Source organism: Pinus tabuliformis, chromosome 6, assembly GCF_031772625.1.
Source record: "Pinus tabuliformis cultivar Carrire ecotype Pingquan chromosome 6, CPIR1, whole genome shotgun sequence".
NCBI lineage: Eukaryota > Viridiplantae > Streptophyta > Pinopsida > Pinales > Pinaceae > Pinus > Pinus tabuliformis.
In genome coordinates, this window is record NC_142292.1 from 407,942,381 (window position 1) to 407,963,312 (window position 20,932).

Below are 20,932 nucleotides of genomic sequence, written 5' to 3' on the forward strand. Positions count from 1 at the left end.
AAAAAGGGTTGGTCCTACCGTCCAACCCTGAGTGAAGATGGAAAATTGTCAGCCTTGTTCCAGTAAAAAGAAAAAATGATTAGATTTTTCTTTTCGAAAGAAATAAGGTTAGCCCTTGACGTTTATTACAGAAAATTTAACGGAAGAACCCCCCACTCGCAAATGGGAGAGAATTTCTACCATAAATACAAATTTAACAGCGAAAACATGGAAGATAAATGAGTTTAACTGCACAATTAAGGATGTCATTAAGCTTTGCAAATTGGCATGCTCGTTGCATCTGCATGTGAATTATTTGCCGGCTCTACTATTAATTATGTTCATACGCACATAGAGAATAATAACATCCACAAACTGTTTTAGCCAGTTACTTACAGAGAGAAGCCATTACCCGACAAGGGGTTCAAACGAGAGTCGAAATGCGGGACAGACTTAGTAAATTTGCATCTGAATTATTTGCCGGCTCTGCTATTAATACTGTTCAGATGCACATAGAGAAGAATTATATCTAAAGTTGTTTTAGCTAGCTATTTACAAAGAGAAGCCAATACCCGACGAGGGGGTTCAAACGAGCGTCGAGAATGCAGAACAGCCAAGTTATCCAGCAATAAAACATCACCTTTGCGCCAAGGGATGGCAACAGCTTCCTCGTCTAAAATTCTGAGACAAGCAAGGATGGCATCTGTTGGCAAGGGTGTCCCATCTCCAAATGTGACCGCCTTCTCAGGATCATTCCGAGAATCTTTCCAGCCGGTAAAAGCAGCCACCATGCTATTGAACCAGATCTTGCGGCCCCTTGATAAATCAACTTTTATTGCTGAAATTGGACCCATAATTGTTTTAACACCACCATCTTCAAGCCACTCTAACTTCATACCAAGTCTTGCTGCCCTGATTAACATGAAAAAAATGAAAATTATCATTTATTGTGCACTTAAATCTGATTATACGAATCATTCAAAAATCTGGTCAAAAAGCATAAAATCGGTGCACTTAAGGTGAGGTGGACAAATGTTCTCACTTTAATTTCTCGGCAATGAGTAGCAAACAAGACCTTTTAGCTTAGTTCAGAACTGAACCAATAACAAGCTAGCTAATTTCAAATTCAAATTATCTCCACGAATGTGGACTGAAAAAAGAAATGGTGATTAAGATCTCGACTCATAATATTAAGTACCTTGTGCTTGCTAGAAACCAGTTCACTGCAGACGGTAAATAAAAATGTAAGTGAGGATGTGCTGCATCTTGCACCTTTCTTTCTTTACGATTAAGAAATGGTGATCTTTTACAGACACAAATACACGACGACATGAGTACATTATATTTGCAAGTGCTCCCAAACTCATAATGCATGAGGATGAAGATAAATGACATGAGCTCACCTCTGGCTGCCAGAAATTATCTATGTAGAATGTGCTTCAAGCAGTCTGTATAATTGTCTAGATTGAAATTGAAGACTGGAAGCCAATATAACGGAAATGCCCTGCATTCCTTTTGTTCTCAAGTTTCATATGTGCAAGTGGATTTTTAATCTATTGGGGACTACAGCTACCTAGAAGAGGGATCACTTCTACAGAATATTCCGTTTGGGCCAGGTGTGAGAGGCATTTTCTCAACTACCTAACTTAAAGAGTCGCTTTCGCATAATATAAGTATACAGTATAGGGTGCCAGTTAAGCCACTGTTAGAAGGTATGGAATAAGGAACCTCTATAAGGTCCTCACAAGTCCCGATATCCCTTGGATATGGTTTCATGATTTGTAAGTTCGTAAAAATTAAACTTGAGCAAAGTAACCATTCTGAGAGATGCAGTGTGAGTTAGCAACACTGTTTCAGGAGGTTGAAAAATGAAAACTCGGGATGTGTTTAATCTTTTAACAGAAGCCCAAATCCTAAGTAAATCCCTTTCATTCATATAAAAAATAAGCAAAATAAGTGAGTATATAAAAATGTCAACTTAGTTGCAAGGGGACAAAAGTTTAACATGGCCCCATTATGACCAAGCAAAAAGGACCACAATGCTAGGATTTTCTCCATCCATGTTCTTCATTAGTTTAACATGGCCCCATTATGACCAAGCAAAAAGGACCACAATGCTAGGATTTTCTCCATCCATGTTCTCCATTAATAACGGTGTCTCTCACTTCTTATTTTTGAGGATTTTCTATCTTCAACAATTCTATTTACCCTTCTCACTTCCTATTTTTGAGGATTTTCTATCTTCAACAATTCTATTTACTCTTCACTTCTTATTTTTGAGGATTTCCTATCTTCAAAAATTTTATTTACCCTGGGTGTCTCTCACTTCCTATTTTTGAGGGTTGTCTATCTTCAACAATTCTATTTATAGACTTCGTATTTTTGAGGATTTTCTATCTTCAACAATTCTATTTACCCTTCTCACTTCCTATTTTTGAGGGTTGTCTATCTTCAACAATTCTATTTATAGACTTCCTATTTTTGAGGATTTTCTATCTTCAACAATTCTATTTACCCTTCTTCCACAATTCTATTTACCATAGGTGTCTCTCACTTTCTATTTTTGAGGGTTGTCTATCTTCAACAATTCTATTTATAGACTTCGGATTTTCTATCTTCAACAATTCTATTTACCCTCGATGTCTCTCACTTCCTAGTTTTGAGGATTTTCTATTTTCAACAATTCTAATTATAGACCAAAATTTACTAGTACATTAGTTATTAGTCATTGGTAAGTCATTTTCCATCTTAAAAATGAGTTGACCAATTCGCATATGTTCGCGTGTGTTCATCAAATAGAGAAGTGTGCATTGGGTATGTTGGTGTGTGGTTGGTGGCCATCACATGGAGTGTGTTTGACCTGTTGCACTCAGATTGTCAAAGTTCCAAAGAAACAGAAATACAAACTTTTTCAACAAGGATCAAATCACATGTCAGCAATCCATGTGTCATGGTCATCTCATTCTACAAGTTATATATTGTAAATGATCTTTAGTAAAACCATGAGTCTCTATGACAACCTAGGTAAGCATATAATTTGATGACAAATTCTATCCTAGGAGGTTTTTTAACCTCACTGATTACGTATGTTTTTCAACACAGCGAATTAGAAGAGTTTTTCCACTCGAGCTTAAATCCCCAAAGCTAGAGTGAAATTTATTGTCGAATTATTAGGTGAGTCCTAATGTGTTAGTCGATTCTAATGTAAAAATTGTTTGGTAATAATTTAAACTAGTTGGCTAAATTATTTTATTACAAATCACTTGGTTTACTAGATCATATTGAGTCGCAAATGAATTATGTCTTGAGGGTCTACTACAAATGTGTATTCCTTCTTTGAGTCTTGTAAAAGAAAAATCATATATTAGAGGGTTGGAAAAATAAATCCCCTGAAGTGTAAATTTATTTATTTTTCTCGCAAAATAAAATTAAATCTTAAGCTAGAAAATTAATTAATTAGAGTCAAAATTAAATTGTCTAGGAAAATTTCGTGGGTTTTCAAGGAATCAATTTTTAAAGGTCTTCCACCAAGGGAATATTGTATTTTTCAAGAAAATTTGGACCCTTGGACCTTGTTGGTTAAGTCAAAATCAAATTTTGTAGGAAATTAATTCTAAATAATTAATTTTGAGCTAATTAAAATAGAATTAAATGATAAATTCGAAAGTTTCTCAAAAATAGGAAATCGAGGGCCAAGATTAAAAGATCATGAAGTATTTATCAACGACCAAGATTATTTTGACAATGATAAAAAGAACTAGCCGTTATTTTTCCATTTAGAGAATTTATCTATAAATTAGAGAAGAATCATTTGAGTCTCTAGTCATCTTGACCTCTAGCTAGACTCGTTGTTGAAGTATTGTGTAAACTATTGTCCCACTAGGAACAATTTTTTCTATCATAATAAAAGACACTGAAGTGCAATTCAAGGTGTTCTTACTTATTGATTTGTGGTATGCGCTGACTACGGGCATCTCCATGTTCTGTTGAATATTGGTAAAATCTGTTTTTTCATTAGATGGAGATAAAATCATACTATTGATAGTTTTGCGCTAATCTTAGATGGTTTGATTCCCCATCTGATCTAATAGATTATTTTTTTGAGATAAATACATAGTATTTGTAGGTACTTCAGTCCTTGGCCTTCAAGTACACAAACTTGGGCAAGAATCACTGTTGCTTGGATCTCTAGTTTTTATATTGTGGATTTAATCTTCGCTTTGGCTATAGTGAATCATTAATTTTTCTGAAGTATTTTAGCCATTCTTTCAAGTAAAAATAAATAAAAAATAAAAAATCCATTTAAAAACCCATGAATATTTTGTAAATTGTAATTGTAATTTATTTTTTCTAACTTGGGTTGGGATTTTAGATTTATTTTGTATATCTTTAGGGTTTGGGTGTTTCTACTTTTATTTTTGCAGGTTAGATCAAGAAGTTAAGTGGAAAAAGAGCTAGATCTAGGCCCTTGAGAGCAAGATCTAGTCTCTTGGAAATTTTTGCAGGTTTCCCACGGCAGAATTTTTAGAAATCAAAGAGATTAAGCATAAAAAAGTTTCAGAGCAAAAGTTTTCAATTTTTGTCTTTCCCAAGGCCAGATCTACCTCCTCCAGGCCCAGCGTCTCTCCCTCTTGGCTTGCGTCAACCCTCCTTGCCCTTTGCATCACCTTTTCAACCCTCCTAGCCTAACCATTAGCCCTCCTCCTCTCGGCCTCCCTCCTCTTGGCCTCTTTCCCTTGCATCTCCCTCTCCTAGCCTTTTCGCCCCTCCTTCCTTAGCCCTCTCTCCTTCCCTTCCTCGGGGCTTGCAGCTCCCTTGTGCAGCCTCTAGGCCTTAGGCCTTGGGGTTAGCCCCTAGCCCTTTTTTTCCCAAACGCTAACCTCTCTAGGCAAAGCGTCAGTCCTTCTTGGCCATTTCTAGCCTCCTTGTGTCCCAATCTATCATCCTAGCCCACTTATCGCCGCAAATTTGCTTCCCTTGTCCTAGTTCTCCAAATTTTGGCCTCTTTTTACCCCAAAATTGACATGAAATCCTAATATGCAAATTTAAGGCTAAATACTTGGCGGTTTTGCAGGATTAAGGTCTCAAAATTCATATCTAGCAAAGCGGCAAGGTAATCCCAAAGTTTCAATGATTTTCAACAGTGGGATCTTCAAGGCTTTCGGCCTAAGATTTGACCTTCAAATTCTCATTTTGCTTCAATTTCATTACAACAATTAAATCATTAATTTCTAAACCTTAAAATCATATTCTAATTTGTCAAAATCGATTAAAATTGCAAAATCTAATTTTTCACAAGTTTTGGCCACTTGGGCATCTCTATTTTGACATAGATCTAACATTTTAGCTTGCTGGAAATTACTACATAACCGTGAAATTCAAGTCTAAAATATTTTTGAGGCATATACTTAATTAGGACTAAATTTTTTAATTTTCAGTTCCCCGGCAAAAACTTACTATTTTTAGACATTTGGGGCAGCCTATTCAGAATTTTTTGTTTGTTGATCTGTAACTAACTTACCGCTGTAATTAGTTTATCAGTTCTGAATTTGCTGAATCATATTCTTTAAAAACTCCAAAAAATCATTTTTTTTCAATTTTGGCGAAACATTTCTATTTTTATAAAGTATTGGGCAGTTATTTTTTACTGATCAAATTTGTCGATCTGTGGTTAATTCACTGCTGTAATAATCATATCAGATCTGAAAATTGCTAAGGCAAACTCACCTGGAGCCCTAAATATGAAATTCTTAAATTCTGGTGCGTTTTGCTATTATTTGTTATATTGGATGTCTAGTTTGGGAAGTTTTTAACTTGTTGATATGTCTTTACTTACTACTGTAATCTTAAAATCAGATCTGAAATATTGTTGAATACTCCATCGTAAATTGTGCTAAAGAAGCTAATTTACATTGTTGATTAATTTGGAAATGTAATGCTTCAATGCATTGAGTAATTTTCATTATCTTGGAGTGGTTTATGCATTGTTGTTATACATTGGTAAATCTGAATTTTCTGAAGTAGTAGTGCTGATATAAATTGTCATCAGCATCTTGATTAACTCTTGTTATCATTTGGCATCTTGTGTTATTTATTCGCACTTGTATCCATAAGCAATGTATCTTGTTTAAGATTTGCATTTCGCTATTGTTAAGTGCCATTAAGAAGTCTGTAATCAACGTACTTGAACAACTCAAGGGAATCTTAACTCAAGATAAACCTCACTCATAATCTCTTGCATAAACATCTCACATAGGCAGTGAGTGTCCATCCAGTGATTTGGTTCCAATTCATAAGAAGCAAGAATTTGTGACTACATTAAGGCATTGGTCTCATAATGGAAAATCTAATTAAACCATAATCTTGCTTGATTTCAACCAAGTGGCTAGGCCACTCATCAGTGTCTCCCAAGTAAGTTGATTCTCAACTTTATTTCTTTCACTTCATTCCATAGGGACTACCCCCCATAGCTTGCGGTTTGGAGATAGCTAGAACGGAGTGGGCGGGGATTAGAGTGACAGTGCGCGTCTTGAGCATTGTCACGGTGCCTGTACAATCCGGGCGACAACATTTTTTGGCGTCGTTCCGGGGACAAGTTTGTCTTGTTGTCGGAGTAAACGACATTACCATTATTAATCTCTCATTTTCCATTTTAGCCCGTCAAGCGGCACAACATTTTTTGGCATCATTTCCGATGATAAGTTTAACTTGTTCTCGGCACTTCAACAACATTCTCTTTCATTATATCATTTTGAGATCTTTCATTCTTCATAAATTCTCTCCTCAGCGCCACAACATTTGTTGGCACCTATCTCTCATCATTTTTCATCTTCTCATCACCTTATCATTTTTCCTTTCACTAATCTTTTCATAATGTTCATTTTCACATTTAGCACCTAGGTCCTGGATTGGTTTCCAATTTGGGTGGCAACTCCACTTACTCATCCATTCACTAGAACGTACTCCAGAAGGAATCCTGATAGCCTGGTTAACCCTGCTCTCGATCTTAAAAAGGTCCTAAGAGCTCGGTTAAACAAGTTACAATCTAGAGATAATTTAAATTTTCTCAGACAGGAAGCTCTCCTTGATCACCATTTGTTTTTCATCGACCTCCTATAAATCAAAAAATTCATGGATTATTACAGGCCTTGCAGTTTTTCCCACATCCAAAGATATCCACATGATTTGCCAAACGAGTCTACTATGAACAACCTACTGATCTTTCAAAGCAACAATGCAGTCAATGTCGAATCTCATACAAAGAAGTTCAACACCTTCCTACAAAGATACACTCATGTGGCTTCCTACTACCACGAAGATGTTAGAATGAAACTATTTGACCTTTCGTTAGAGGATGATGCACTAGATTGGTTTCATGATAAGCCTAATCATTCTTTAAATTCTTTGCAAGCTCTCATCAGTGCCTTTAAGGATAAATATGAAAAGATCAAAATTATCAAAGAATTGACTCAAATGATTCGAGACATGCAAATAAGTCATGAGAGAGAAATCAAAGCCATAGAAGAAAAGATAAGAATCATTGAATTTAAGCAAGAAAGATCGAGAATGTATCATCAAAGAAACATGGAAGAAAATCGTACCAAAGAAATTACTACTGTGAAAGTCGATTTAATTACCATTCATGATCGACTGAATAAAGTAAAAGAGTTACAACGCAAGTCAGATAATGAAAGAAACAAAGAACTCACAATGGATAGCAAGCCTCCTAGTTCAATGGAACAAATCCCGCTGTGTGTCGAAGAAATCACTTGTCCCGTTGAAAGCAGTTTGACAGAGAGTACTATGGTTAGAAACAAATTGGAGAACTTTCAGGATAATTATAATGTTTGTAACACTTACATATCACCTTTGACAGGGTATATTCAAAATAAGATTGAACATCAAAACAAAGGATCTGCATTACTCACACAGTCCAATGATGGAGGGAGATAAAGGGGAAAGTTTGATGTATCTAGTAGCCAAGAACAACATACCAAACAGATAAGTCAAAATCCTGATCTCTCCAAACTTCAGCGTGGCTTGTCCAAGAAACAACCCACAAACTTGCCAGAAAGTCAACAAATGCTCAGCATACATCACATTGATGACATCTAATGCCATGGGCATCGTTTTGTATAGTATCTCTAACCCTACTCCCTTTCATTTATGTCATTAGCTAGTTTATTTCACGTATTTATATTATGTTTTTTATATTTCAGTTTGTTAGGATAGATTTTCTATTCCAGCAGTATTTTATATATATGCATGATGATTTTGATGTTTGAATGGATATCTATTTGATAGACTTTTGTTTCCTTGGATGCAAGATTTTGGGATCCTCACGTTATTTCTCGGAAGCAACATGTCCCCATATGGAGCCAGATGTTGCACTGAGATTGTCAAAGTTCCAAGGAAGCAGAAATACCAACATTTTCAACAAGGATCAGATCACATATTAGCAATTCGTGTGTCATGGTCATCTCATTCTGCAAGTTATATATTGTAAATGATCTTAGTAAAACCACGAGTCTATGTAACAACCTAGGTAAGCCTATAATTTGATGACGAATTCCATCCTAGAAGGTTTTTTAACCTCACTGATTACCTGTGTTTTTTGACACAGCTAATCAGAAGAGTTTTTCCCCTCCAGCTTAAACCCCCAAAGCTAGGGTGAAATTTATTGTCGAATTATTAGGTGAGTCCTAGTGTTTTAGTCGAATCTGATGTAAAAGTGGTTTGGGAATAATTGAAGCTAATTGGCTAAGTTATTTTATTACAAATCACTTGGTTTACTAGATCATATTGAATCGCAAATGGGTTATGTGTCTTGAGAGTTTAAAACAAATGTGTATTCCCTCTTTAAGTCTTGTAAAAGAAAAATCATATGTATTAAAGGGTTCGAAAAATAATTAATCCCCACGTGTAAATTAATTAATTTCTCTGAAAAAGTAAAATTAAATCCTAAGTCATAAAATTAATTAATTAGAGTCAAAATTAAATCGTCTAGGAAAATAAATTATCCAAATGGAAAAATTTGTGGGTCTTGAAGGAATCAATTTTTAAAGGTCCACCACCATGGAAATATTGTCTTTTTCAAGAAAAAGTGGACTATTGGATCTTGGTGGTTAAGTTAAAATCAAAGTCAATTTTTTGAAGAAATTAGCTCTAAATAATTAGTTTTGAGCTAATTAAAATAGAATTAAATGATAAATTTGAAAATTCCTCAAAAATAAGAAATGAAAGGCCAAAATTAAAAGATCTTGAAGTATTTATCAACGGCCAAAATTATTTTGACAAAGATCAGAGAAACTAACCATTATTTTTCTATTTGGAGGATTTATCTATAAATTAGAATCATTTGAGTCTCTAGTCATCTTGATCTTTGGCTAGAATTGTTGTTGAAGCATTGCGTAAACTATTATCCCGCTGGGAACTATTTTTTCTATCATAATAAAAGACTTTCGTGTGCAATTCAAGGTGTTCTTGCTTATTGATTTGTGGTATATGTTGACTACGGGCATCTCTATATTGTGTTGAATATTGGTAAGATTTGTTTTTTCATTAGATAGAGATAAAATCATACTATTGATAGTTTTGGCTAATCTTAGGTGGTTTGATTCTCCATGTGATCTAACAGATTATTTTTTGAAATAAATACATAGCATTCGCAAGTACTTCGGTCCTTGGCCTTTAAGTTCACAAAATTGGGCAAGAATCACTGTTGCTTGGATCTCTAGTTTTTATATGGTGGATTTAATCTTCATTTGGGCTATAGTGAATCATTAATTTTTCTGAAGTGTTTTATCCATTCTTTCAAGTAATTTAGCATCTTAGTGAGTGTTTGTTAGTGAAATTGGGTGTTTTCCTCACTGTTGCAATCATTATCTCTTGGTTGTCATCTCTTGCATTTCATTGCATCTTTGCAAAAGCATATCATTATTTGCATCATCACTAATAAACATAAGTGCTCTAAAAGGATAAATTGGATTGGTGATAGTTGCATAATATTGGCTTACTGCTCTAGAAAATAATATTGTTGGTGAATGCTTTTTTCTCTCATTGATAACTAGCATCATTGTGATATTGATTCTAAGGAATATCTTTACTTGCCATTGCTATCACATTGCTAAAGAAGTGGATAATTGGTTATATTGTTTCTTGTGGATTTACTAACTTCTTGCAAGCGAGCTTCAAATCTAAGTTTATAATTCTACAAATCAAGTCACTCTTAAAGCACTCAAATTGATAATCATAATCGTGATAAGAGAAATCTTGAATTGCTAGTTATGTTCATCTAATTGACATTCCATTGTTATAATCCAAGTAATTTTGAGAATTTGCTAATTGTGTTTAAAGATCATCATCTAATTGGCATTGTTGAAAGAAGCAATGGATTGGTTTATTTATAGTCATTTCATGAGCAATTATCTACCGTGATCTTCATAGCATTTTTTTAGTGCCATCTATTTGTTCCATTGAGCACTTTCTTGTGCTGAAGGTTGTTATTTTCATTGTTAAGTACTTCATTGTTTCAAATTGAATATCATTGTAATTTATCTCTAAGTAATTAAGACACTTAATATCTTCACCTTAAGATAATCACTCATATTTTGCATTCGCATTCTAGGATTAGCTTTGCACTAATTAATTTGCCTCCAAGCATAACCTTGGTTGATTGAAAGATATGGCCACCTTTCTCACCCAGTTTGTGAAGCCTAGACCCTCTTTTGTGGTTAATACGATGAGCTTGCAGTCGTCAAAGCCACAGTCTCTGCAACGCCAAAGGCATTGGGTGGTTAGAACTCTAGGGGAGGTATCGTTAATATTGTCTTTGCTATCTTCCCGTGGATTTCTCTCTCACAACCTACACTAGAGACTAGCTTCAAAATAGCTAAGAGGGGGGATTCACTTAGAATAGGCATCTAATTTAAAATAAACCAAGACCTTGCACTTCACTTAGTTTAGGTGTTGCATTTCATATACGATAGTGAAGTATCCTAAAATAGCAAATGTTCATCTAGTGACTTGGTAAATAATTTATATTAAGCAAGTATTTGACTCCATTAAGGCACTAGTCTCTCAAAGTAATCTAATCTAATCGCCAAACTTTCGAATTAGCCAAGTTGTTAGGCCATTCAATTGTGTCTCTCGGGCTTGTCAATTGTCGATGGGTCTTTCATATTTACATTTCATAAGTACTACCCCCCATAGTCTGTGGTTGGGAGACAGTTAGAACAAAGAGAGCAGAGATCAGAGTGACAACCCCTGCCCTGATTGTTATCATATCTTGCTTGTACAATTTGAGCAACAACAAGACCTACAAGAAATTAGCAAACCATGGAAAGAGAAAGATGCCAAAAACAACTTTGGACATTCGCAATAGTTAGTACAAGGATTAGTCCCAAAAATATCTAAATAAAATCTAGATAAATCAAAGGAAATCCCTACTCTAAAACCACCAAGAAGAGGTGAGTTTAATTATCTTTTCTTGGTCGATTTGTGATTGTTGGGAGAACCACAAATATAGGCCTTTAACTTGCTAGATATTTCAATATAATACTTGAGAATAGAACCAAGAATGATGATAGAGTGTTTATGAGAAAGAAGTGAGAGAGAGGGGTTCTTTGAAAGCCCTTTGAAATTTCTTGGTCCACGTCAGACTAATGATCCTTAGGATGCTTGAAGGTGGATGGTTCAACCAAGAACTTCCCCACTTCAAGCTTGAAGCACCTGTAAACAACACTTAAGATCTTGCCCACAAGATTAGTAACATAGGTGAAATTTGCACAATGATAAACTAAAATTGTTTATCAACCTAGAAACACATGTAATAATTAAATCTAAAATACAAAAATTCAAGAGAATAGCAAGCAATTGCTACTCTCTCCCTTGGACAACAATGTCCTTATCAAGACCTAGATTACAAACTTGAAATAAATAGCGTAAAATCAACAAGGTGCCTCAACTTAAGCACATGGCAAACCACACAAAGCAATGGACCATTGACCTCCAAAGTATTCTTGTATTATTGACAATATAGCAAAAATACAACAGAGTTTACCCAAGCTCCCAAGCTTCCATCCTCTAGAATGAGAGAAAATGGGTTACATTTATAAATCTTTGGGAGCAAATCCCAATGAAGAAGAAGTGCAACTAGTGGCAAGGATGATGGAGATCCCAAAGACAAGTCAAATTACAAGTGTAGAAGAGATTGTTGTGTGACTACCAACTGTGCCAATGAATTGTTGTGTTAATCTCCTTGTTGCTTTGCATACTATTTCCTTTACTACCAGCATATGTGTTGTGGTTTCCAAGTGTGGAAGAATAGGAAGTAAGAGAGACAAATCCCCCACATAACTCTAACAAGAAAAACGTGTGTCATCAAACCTCAAACAAGTATATCTTTACATGTTGTGCATGGGATCTCTAGATTTGGCCAGCATATCTCAACTAATTGGCAGTGTGGGAGATGTTTGAACTGGCAGTGTAGACAGGTGTATCAAAGGGGAGTTAACTCCCATATGACTTGACCTAACTAGGCCTTAACTTCAGCTCCCTTTGAGAACTAACAAAGCTGGTAATTCGGCCTCTATGTTGGCCATGTACATAACCTAGTGGGCCAGCTAACTCATGCCCCACTTGGCCATGAACTTGACCTTCCAATGTGGCAGCCAAATCAACCTTAAATTCAGCTTTGAATTCAACTTCAATGCCAGGTCACTTGACTTGTCTCTTTGACTTGGATATACATCTTTAATATGTCCCCCACTTACTAATTTTTGCAATTTTCTTATCTTTTTCTCCACTTTTATAAGTAAAAGTGGGTTTTCATGGGGAAACAATCATTTTTTGCCTCCAAAGTGGATACTAGGATAATGTTGGAGCTTTGAGTATGAATTATGAGCACTCACATGCCACCAATATTTCTCAATGCCACATACATTATTACATAGAAAATTAATTAAAAATTCGTTTCTACGAGAATTTTTAATTATTTAAAAAATTCCTAGAAAATCCTAATCAAATTTCGTAGACTCTAGATATGACCTATCATGGTAATATACATCGACCCTAGACATTAGGAGTCAAGACATACACAAGGACCAATTATTAAGCTATGTGAAAATTCCTTGCAATGCAGCAACTGGAATTTATTCTTCTAACTGATTAATTATGTAGTTTATTTGTTACGACAAAAAACGAATAAATCACACTGCAATTCTTCACGATAAAATTACGCTGTAGAAAATAAACTGGAACTGAGAAAAATAAATGCACACACACAATAAAAATGAAACCAATATTTTTGGACAAAAGTCCCCGGAAAAACCAAACTGGGAAAACCAATGCAACAAATGAGGGTTTATTTTATTATACAGTAGCAAAATCCAAGTACAATATCTGGATGCTCAAACTGGAAATCCTCCAACAAAATAATCTGGCCTAAAATATTAGTGAGACAATTTGTCTCACCCGAAAACTGATCTCAGCTCCAAAACTAGCTCTGTCTTGGCTACTCAAAACCCATGCATTAGCCTCTACGCTACCTTTGCGCAGGCCCTTTCTGCATTGCCTCCAGAACTCGTTGAAATTTGTCTCTCTACCTAACTCTGCCTCTGGAAATGATTTGCTTTACCTCCTAGATCTCTTCCCGATCTCTAACTGTTGAATCGATCTCCCTCTCAGCTAAATCTAACTAGCCTCTGTGTTAAATTTTCATCAAGAATTGTTTTATGCTGCAACTATCACTTCAACAATTGCCAATAGCATCCAAATTACAATTTCCACTTCTTCAATTAACCAATAACAATAGTGCAATGGTAGATAGAACAATTATACAATGTGCACAATGAAAGATAGCCAAGAGACGAGACAAAATATTTGGTTAATGACCAATGAAAAACCCCAGATGGGGGAAAACCATTTGCAATTTTTCTTTTATTAGATTGTCTTCAATTGTTTAGCAGAGAGAGTACATCATCCAAGAGTAAAAGTAAACCTTTGACTAGTCAATATTCAAAACCAATATCCAATATCCAATAAAGTCAATACGCCAAGTAATTTATTCAAAATAGAGACAAGAGAAAGAGAGAGAGAGAGAGAGAGTAAACTCTGGTGCAAATTTGTCCAAGTCAACTACAGCAATGTGTGCCCTAACCAACGATCAGTCAAAGGTCAAAACAGTCCTTTAGCAGCTCGATCAATAGCCCACAAATTCAGTCTTAATTGTTGGTCAAAGTCAACCTAAAACAGTAAAAGTACAATCAAACTCAGTCAAAAGAGAGATAAAGTTTGTGGTCAAAGTCTGCAATCAACACTTCGCCAAACTTCCCAGATTTTCTCAATTTTTGTGCCATTCTACTCTGCCTCTGAAAATCGGAATTTTCCCACTCAAAGCAAGTCAAAACCTGAAGTCAAACTCAGTCAAACTGTCGTCAAGCCATCCAACTGAAAAAGTCAATGCAAAAAGTCAAAGATGCCCAAGAGAACCTCACACGTGTGAAGAGAATTCCACTGCCTCAGACCTGTATGAACCAAACAAACCAAGAGAGAAGAAGAGTGTGTTGATGTGATGTCAAAATGAGTTTGAGGTGTCCTTAATTTATAGGCATTGGAGGAGGGATAATTTGTCCTTGGACTGACCTTGACAATTTTGACATTGTGGGCTTCACTTCAAAAATACACTTTTCCTTGTCCAAATTGAGTGCTTCAAAAGTCAATTTTGGTCCTCTCTGAAAGAGGAGTTTAGTCCAATGGTTGGAATTTGTCACTGAGCTGCCAAATTAACACTCCCTCTCAACTAGGGAGAAATTCCAACCGCATCATGTGATCATCACAAGTATCTTGGCACCATGTCATGTGTATCCCTGCTCATCTCTACTTTTCTCTACTCATCTCATGTTGAACACTCTTGAATCTAAAGAAGAAGAATTTTTGCACAAGAGTTCCAACTACCACCCTAACTCTAGCACCATTAGGGAGACTCAGCTACCACCCAGAATCATCACCATCGGGAAGCCATGGCTACCACCCAAAACTAAAGACAATGGGTGAGATCAACCTACCCTAATGCGTAGGGATCACTCCCTATCCCAAAATCCCTGACAATAGGTGAGATTAATTTACCGAAGGTAAGGATCACACTCTGCCCTATTGTCCCTTATCATCCATCTTAACCCTATAGAGTCGGATGGTAGAACACTTGCATCCACCAACTTGGGCGAGATCCACCTACTACAAGGGGTAGGGATCAAACTCTATCCCAAGTCCCTCATCCCATTGTCCAGATGGGGAGGTTATCCCACAAAGTGCGCAGGACGCTAACTGGGGCATACTCTGACTATGGGAGATCTCAGGTCTCTACATCCTATCAGTCAAAGGTCTCTCATCCCCAAGAGCTCGCCAGCTCCATTCCTCACCCTGGGAGCTCAACCAAGGGGGAAGAGCATTGCTCAATGTTCTTGATCAACTAGGACTCTTATCCGAAAGGGTCATCTCAACCAATCCAAGCTGCTCTCTAAAAACCAAGAACTTCCCTTTCGGCAAAGCTTTGGTGAGGATATCGGTTATCTGCTCATCTGTCGAGATGTGAAAGAGTCTCACGGCTCCTCTTGGCACCATGTCTTGGATGTAATGATATTTGATCTCAATATTCTTAGACTTGTCGTGGAACACAGGATTTTCTGACAAACGAATCCCACTCTTGTTGTCACAATAGATAATTGTCATGTCCAGGACCTGCGCAAATCTAAAGAACTTCCTCAACCAAATTGCTTCACAACTTGCCAGGCTAGCTACAATATACTCAGCCTCAGTTGTGCTAAGGGCTACAAACTTTTGCTTCTTGCTCATCCACGATATCATGGCAGATTTGAGAATAAAACAGCATCTAGAAGTAGTCTTCTTGTTGACAACATTGTTAGCCAAATCTACATCTGTGTATCCATGTAGTCTAACAACTCCAATGGCATATCTCAATTTAAGGTTAATAATCCCATGTAGATATCTCAATATGTTCTTGGCAGCAACCCAATGTACATGGTAAGGCTTAGCCATAAACTAGCTCTAAGTGTTAACTACAAAACATATGTTAGGGCGAGTGTTCACGAGGAACATCAGAGCACCAACCAGTTGTCTATTCTCAGAAGGGTTTGCTAGGTCTAGTCCAGTAGCCTCTCCACATAGCTTCTTGAAATTCATCTCCATAGGTGTAGTCAAGGACCTGCATTTTACCATGCCAAATCGCTCTAAAAGTTCCACAACATATTTTCCTTGTGAAAGGAAAATCTCGCCCAGTATTTGCCATACCTCAAGTCCCATAAAATAGTGCATCAAACCAAGATCTTTCATCTCGAATTCAGTAGCCAACTCCCTCTTACATTCAAGAATGAGAGGCTCTACACCTATCAAGAACAATTCATCAACATATAATACCAAAATGAGAGGCATACCTTGGACTGCTTTGAAGTACAAGTTTGGATCGACATTACTCCTTGTGAATCCCAGCTTCATCAAGCAACTGCCAATACAGGCATACCAAGCACGAGGGGCTTGCTTCAATCCATAGAGAAATTTCTTCAATTGGCACACATGGGTGTTTTTGTCGTGAACTTCAAATCCTAGAGGTTGTTCAACATATACTTCTTCTTGAAGAAAACCATGTAAGAAGGCAGTCTTCACATCCATTTGGTGAAGAGTCCATCCCTGACTAGCTGCAAGTGCAACAATGGATCGAATGGTGGTGTAGTGAGCAACTGGAGCAAATATATCATCATAATCCTCTCCCTCTTTCTGGGAGAAGCCTCAGGCTACAATCCTTGCCTTATATTTTTCGATGCTTTCATCAGCCAAATGCTTGATTTTGTAGAGCCATTTTGAAGTCACCATGGATTTCCCCTTTGGTCTCGGCACAACATCCCATATGTCGTTCTTCATGATTGACTCATATTCTTCCGCCATAGCATCCTTCCATACTTGTTCTTTAACGGTTTCTTCAAAGGTGGGAGGTTCAACTTGAATCATATTACTCATCGCTACCACATATCCCTGGTACCTGCATGGATTCTTGCTTTCTCTAAAGGTCCCTCTGGCGGGAATGTGTCACGAAGCCAAATTGGTCTCTTCCTTGTAGGAGGATCACATGGAGGAGGATCCAAGGGATCCATAGGCTACATGGAATCATCAACAATATCTTTCTCAGATTCTGGCATGGAAGGACCTTCTAGAATATCCATATCATCATTCTTCTTCTCGGGAAGAGGAGGCTGAGGAAGGTCCCTTGCTTTCCCAAGGGCAGCATCTTCATCGAATGTTACATCCCTACTAATTTCAACATTCCTTTGGCCAGGAATATATATTCTAAATGCTTTAGAATTTTCACAATATCCAACAAACATACCCTTTCTTCCAGTGGCTTCCAGTTTGTTTCTTTTGTCCTTTGGCACATGGAAATAGACGGGGCAGCCAAATATTATGAGATGACCAATGTCGGGCTTAATACCTGCGTATACTTCCTCAGGAGTCTTGTTGTCCAATGCTTGATGAGGTACCCTGTTTTAAACATATACCGTTGTATTTGTTGCTTCACCCTAAAGGAACTTTGGAAACTTTTGATCATGGAGCATAGCTTGGCCAAATTCTACAATAGACCTATTCTTTCTCTCAACCACTCCATTTTGTTCAGGATTATAGGGCACAATAGTCTCTTTCTTGATACCTTCCTTCTTGCACAAGTCTGAATTCATTTGAGATGTATTCCCCACCACTGTTGGACCCAAAGATCTTAATTTTCTTCCCTATTTGATTTTCGACCAAAGCCTTTAACTCCTTGAACATTTTGAATTCCTCATCCTTGTGCTTCAAGTAATATATCCATGTCTTTCTTGAGAAATCGTTGATGAAGGTAATGTAGTAGAGATGGCCACTAGGTGAATATACGGGCACCAAACCACATATATCAGAATAAATGAAATGGAGGATGTATTTCGTCTTGTTCTCGCTAGAGGGGAATGATCCCCTTGTCTTCTTTCCACTGGCAAACCCTGGACATACTCCATCGTGTTGAGCTTGAACATCAGGGATCCCAGAGACTAACTTCTTCAATTTCGGAAGTGCTTCATAGTGAAGATGGGCCAGCCTTTGGTGCCATAGCTCGCTTTGATAAATTGCATAATGGACCATTGCTAGAAGAGGTCTTCCAGTGACTCTATATAGTATTTCAAAGCTAGATCCCAATGTGAAAGCATCTCTCATAGAGGATTCAACAACCCAAGTACTTTTCCTTTGATGAAAGAGACCCTCATTCCTTTGTACAAATACCAAATTCTTCTTCAATCCCAGCACATACATCACATCATGAAGAAAAACAGATTCACCAGAGTCCAAGAGAAATTTAACAGACCCAAAGCCTTCAACGAGATGAGTGGAGTTATCTCCAAGAATAATCTTCAAACTTGACCCCCTCTCTACCAAATTTCATAGAACATCCTTATACTTAGAGAAATGATGAGAGGCCCCACTATCAACCAACTAACTATCCCAAGCATCCGGAGGAGAGGAATTATAAAGAGAAGAAATAAGGATATATTCAAATTGATTAGCAGCATTACTTTCATACCTGGAATTTCTTGACCTCTTTTGTGGATGATTGCCTTCTTCATGATCATCGGGAGAGTCCCTTCTTCTTCTATCATTCCTTCTCCCATCTCTTCTATCATATGACATGTTGTTTTTATAGCCACAATTATTGTTGTAGGTCCTCGAAGTATTTCTCCTTAGAGCATCTCGTTTTTCAAGGCAATCTAAAACATAGTGACCCTTTTGATGACAATTGTAGCATTCAACATATTTATCTCATCTTCTTGAGTCCTTGGAGTCTCGATTGGCTTGAGGAGTTCTTCTTGCATTAGATGGATTTCCCTTTCATTTCCTCTTGTTCTTCTTCTTCCCTTGAGCAACAAAGGCAATAAGCTCTGCTTCATTTGGCCTTTGAATTCTCCCCGTAGATATCATCATTCTTTCTTCTTGATTGCATGGAGCAAGTAACTCATCAAAAGAAGGGATCCTTTCCTTGTTGTTGATAGAAGTAATGAACATGTCCTATGATGAAGGAAGACCACCAAGGGAAATCATCACTAGTTCCCTGTCAGGTACAATTTCTTGAGCAGTCTGAAGTTGATCCCTGATTTCAGTGATTCTCATGAAGAATGATTGTATAGTCTCCTCCTTGTGCATCTTAAATTCCTTTGAGTTGATTTTTCAAATCCATAATGTGGCTCAAATTGTTCACTTCATACATGCCAACAATCTTATCGTACATTTCCTTGGATGTCTTCAAAGAAGAAATATAAACAAGTAGATGATCTCTTAAAGAATCAATAATGATCTTCTTAGCTTTAATCTCACCTTTCTTGTACTTGGATTTGACAGCTTGGGGAGCATTTTCTGGTGGTGCTGAAATCTTTCCTTCCACGTATTCCAAGACATCATACTCATCTAAGGTGACATTGATCTTGGTCTTCCAAGCTGCAAAGTTAGATGCATCAACTAGCTTTTCATTATCCTTGAAGTATGAGGTAGACATTTTTTACCAAACCAAAAATCAACTACTAGAAGATGGATGCTCTTGCTCTATGTCTCTTGGGCTTGTCTTCACCTCAACTTTGATACCATGTTAATTTTTCATCAAGAATTGTTCTATGTTGCAACTATCACTTCAACAATTTCCAATAGCATCCAAATTACAATTTCCACTTCTTCAATTAACCAATAACAATAGAGCAATAGTAGATAGAACAATTATACAATGTGCACAATGAAAGACAACCAAGAGACAAGAGACACAATATTTGGTCAATGACCAGCGAAAAACCCCACAACGGGAAAAACCCTTTGCAATTATTTTTTAATTAGATTTTCTTCAAATGTTCAGCATAGAGAGTACATCATCCAAGAGTCAAAGTCAAGCTTTGACTAGTCAATATTCAAAACCAATATCCAATATCTAATCAAGTCAATATGCCAAGTAATGTATCCAAAATAGAGAGGAGAGTCAACTCTAGTGCAAATCTATCCAAGTCAACTACAACAATGTGTGCCTAACTAGTCATCAATCAAAGGTCAAAAAAGTCCTTTAGCAAGCTCGGTCAATAGCCTACAAACTCGACCTTAATTGTTGGTCAAAGTTAGCCCAAAACAGTCAACAAAAGTCCAGTCAAACTCGGTCAAAAGAGAGATGAAGTCTACGGTCAAAGTCTACAATTTCCTGCGATCAAAGTCTGCAGTCAACACTTGGTCAAACTCCCATATTTTCCCGGTCTTTGTGCCAGTCTACTCAGCCTTTGAAAATTGAAATTTTCCTAGCCAAAGTAAGTCAAAACACAAAGTCAAACGCAGTCAAACTGTGGTCAAACCATCCAACTAAAAAAGTCAACACATAAAGTCAAAAATGCCCAAGAGAACCTCACACATGTGAAGAGAATTTAGCTACCCCGGACCTGTGCGAACCAAACAAACCAAGAGAGAGAAGAAGAGTGTGTTGATGTGATGTCCAAATGAGCTTGAGATGTCCTTGATTTATAGGCGTTCCAGGAGGGCTAATTTGTCCTTGGGCCGACCTTGACAATTTTGACATTGTGGGCTTCACTTCAAAAATACACTTTTCCTTGTTCAAATTGAGTGCTTCAAAATTCAATTTTGGTCCTCTTGGAAAGAGGAGTTTAGTCCAATGGTTGGAATTTGTCACTGAGCTACCAAATTAGCACTCTGAAGCGTCTGCACAAACCTTGCGCAACATTACTAAGGAAATACTGCGGCGTCTCTTCTGCTAGCTCTTCGGCACTACAACTTCAAGGCTACTGGATCACTCTTTGCCTCTCTCTGCTGATGATTCTCCGGCTGAGAATCTCACTTTCTCTCTGGAAGTTATCCCTGCCCCTCTGCTGCAAGAAATATA

The 20,932-nt window shown here is 37.0% G+C and overlaps 1 protein-coding gene across 1 annotated transcript in view; it reads right to left on the bottom strand.

The window, feature by feature from the left end:
- Positions 1-281: 281 nt before the first annotated feature.
- The window catches only part of LOC149259036 (clavaminate synthase-like protein At3g21360), a 105,244-nt gene continuing 84,593 nt past the window's right edge, over positions 282-20,932 (bottom strand). The window contains exon 3 of the mRNA XM_089417236.1: positions 282-891. Coding sequence (XP_089273362.1) covers positions 528-891 — 364 coding nt within the window. The 3' untranslated portion in view covers positions 282-527. The remainder of the gene's footprint in view (positions 892-20,932) is intronic.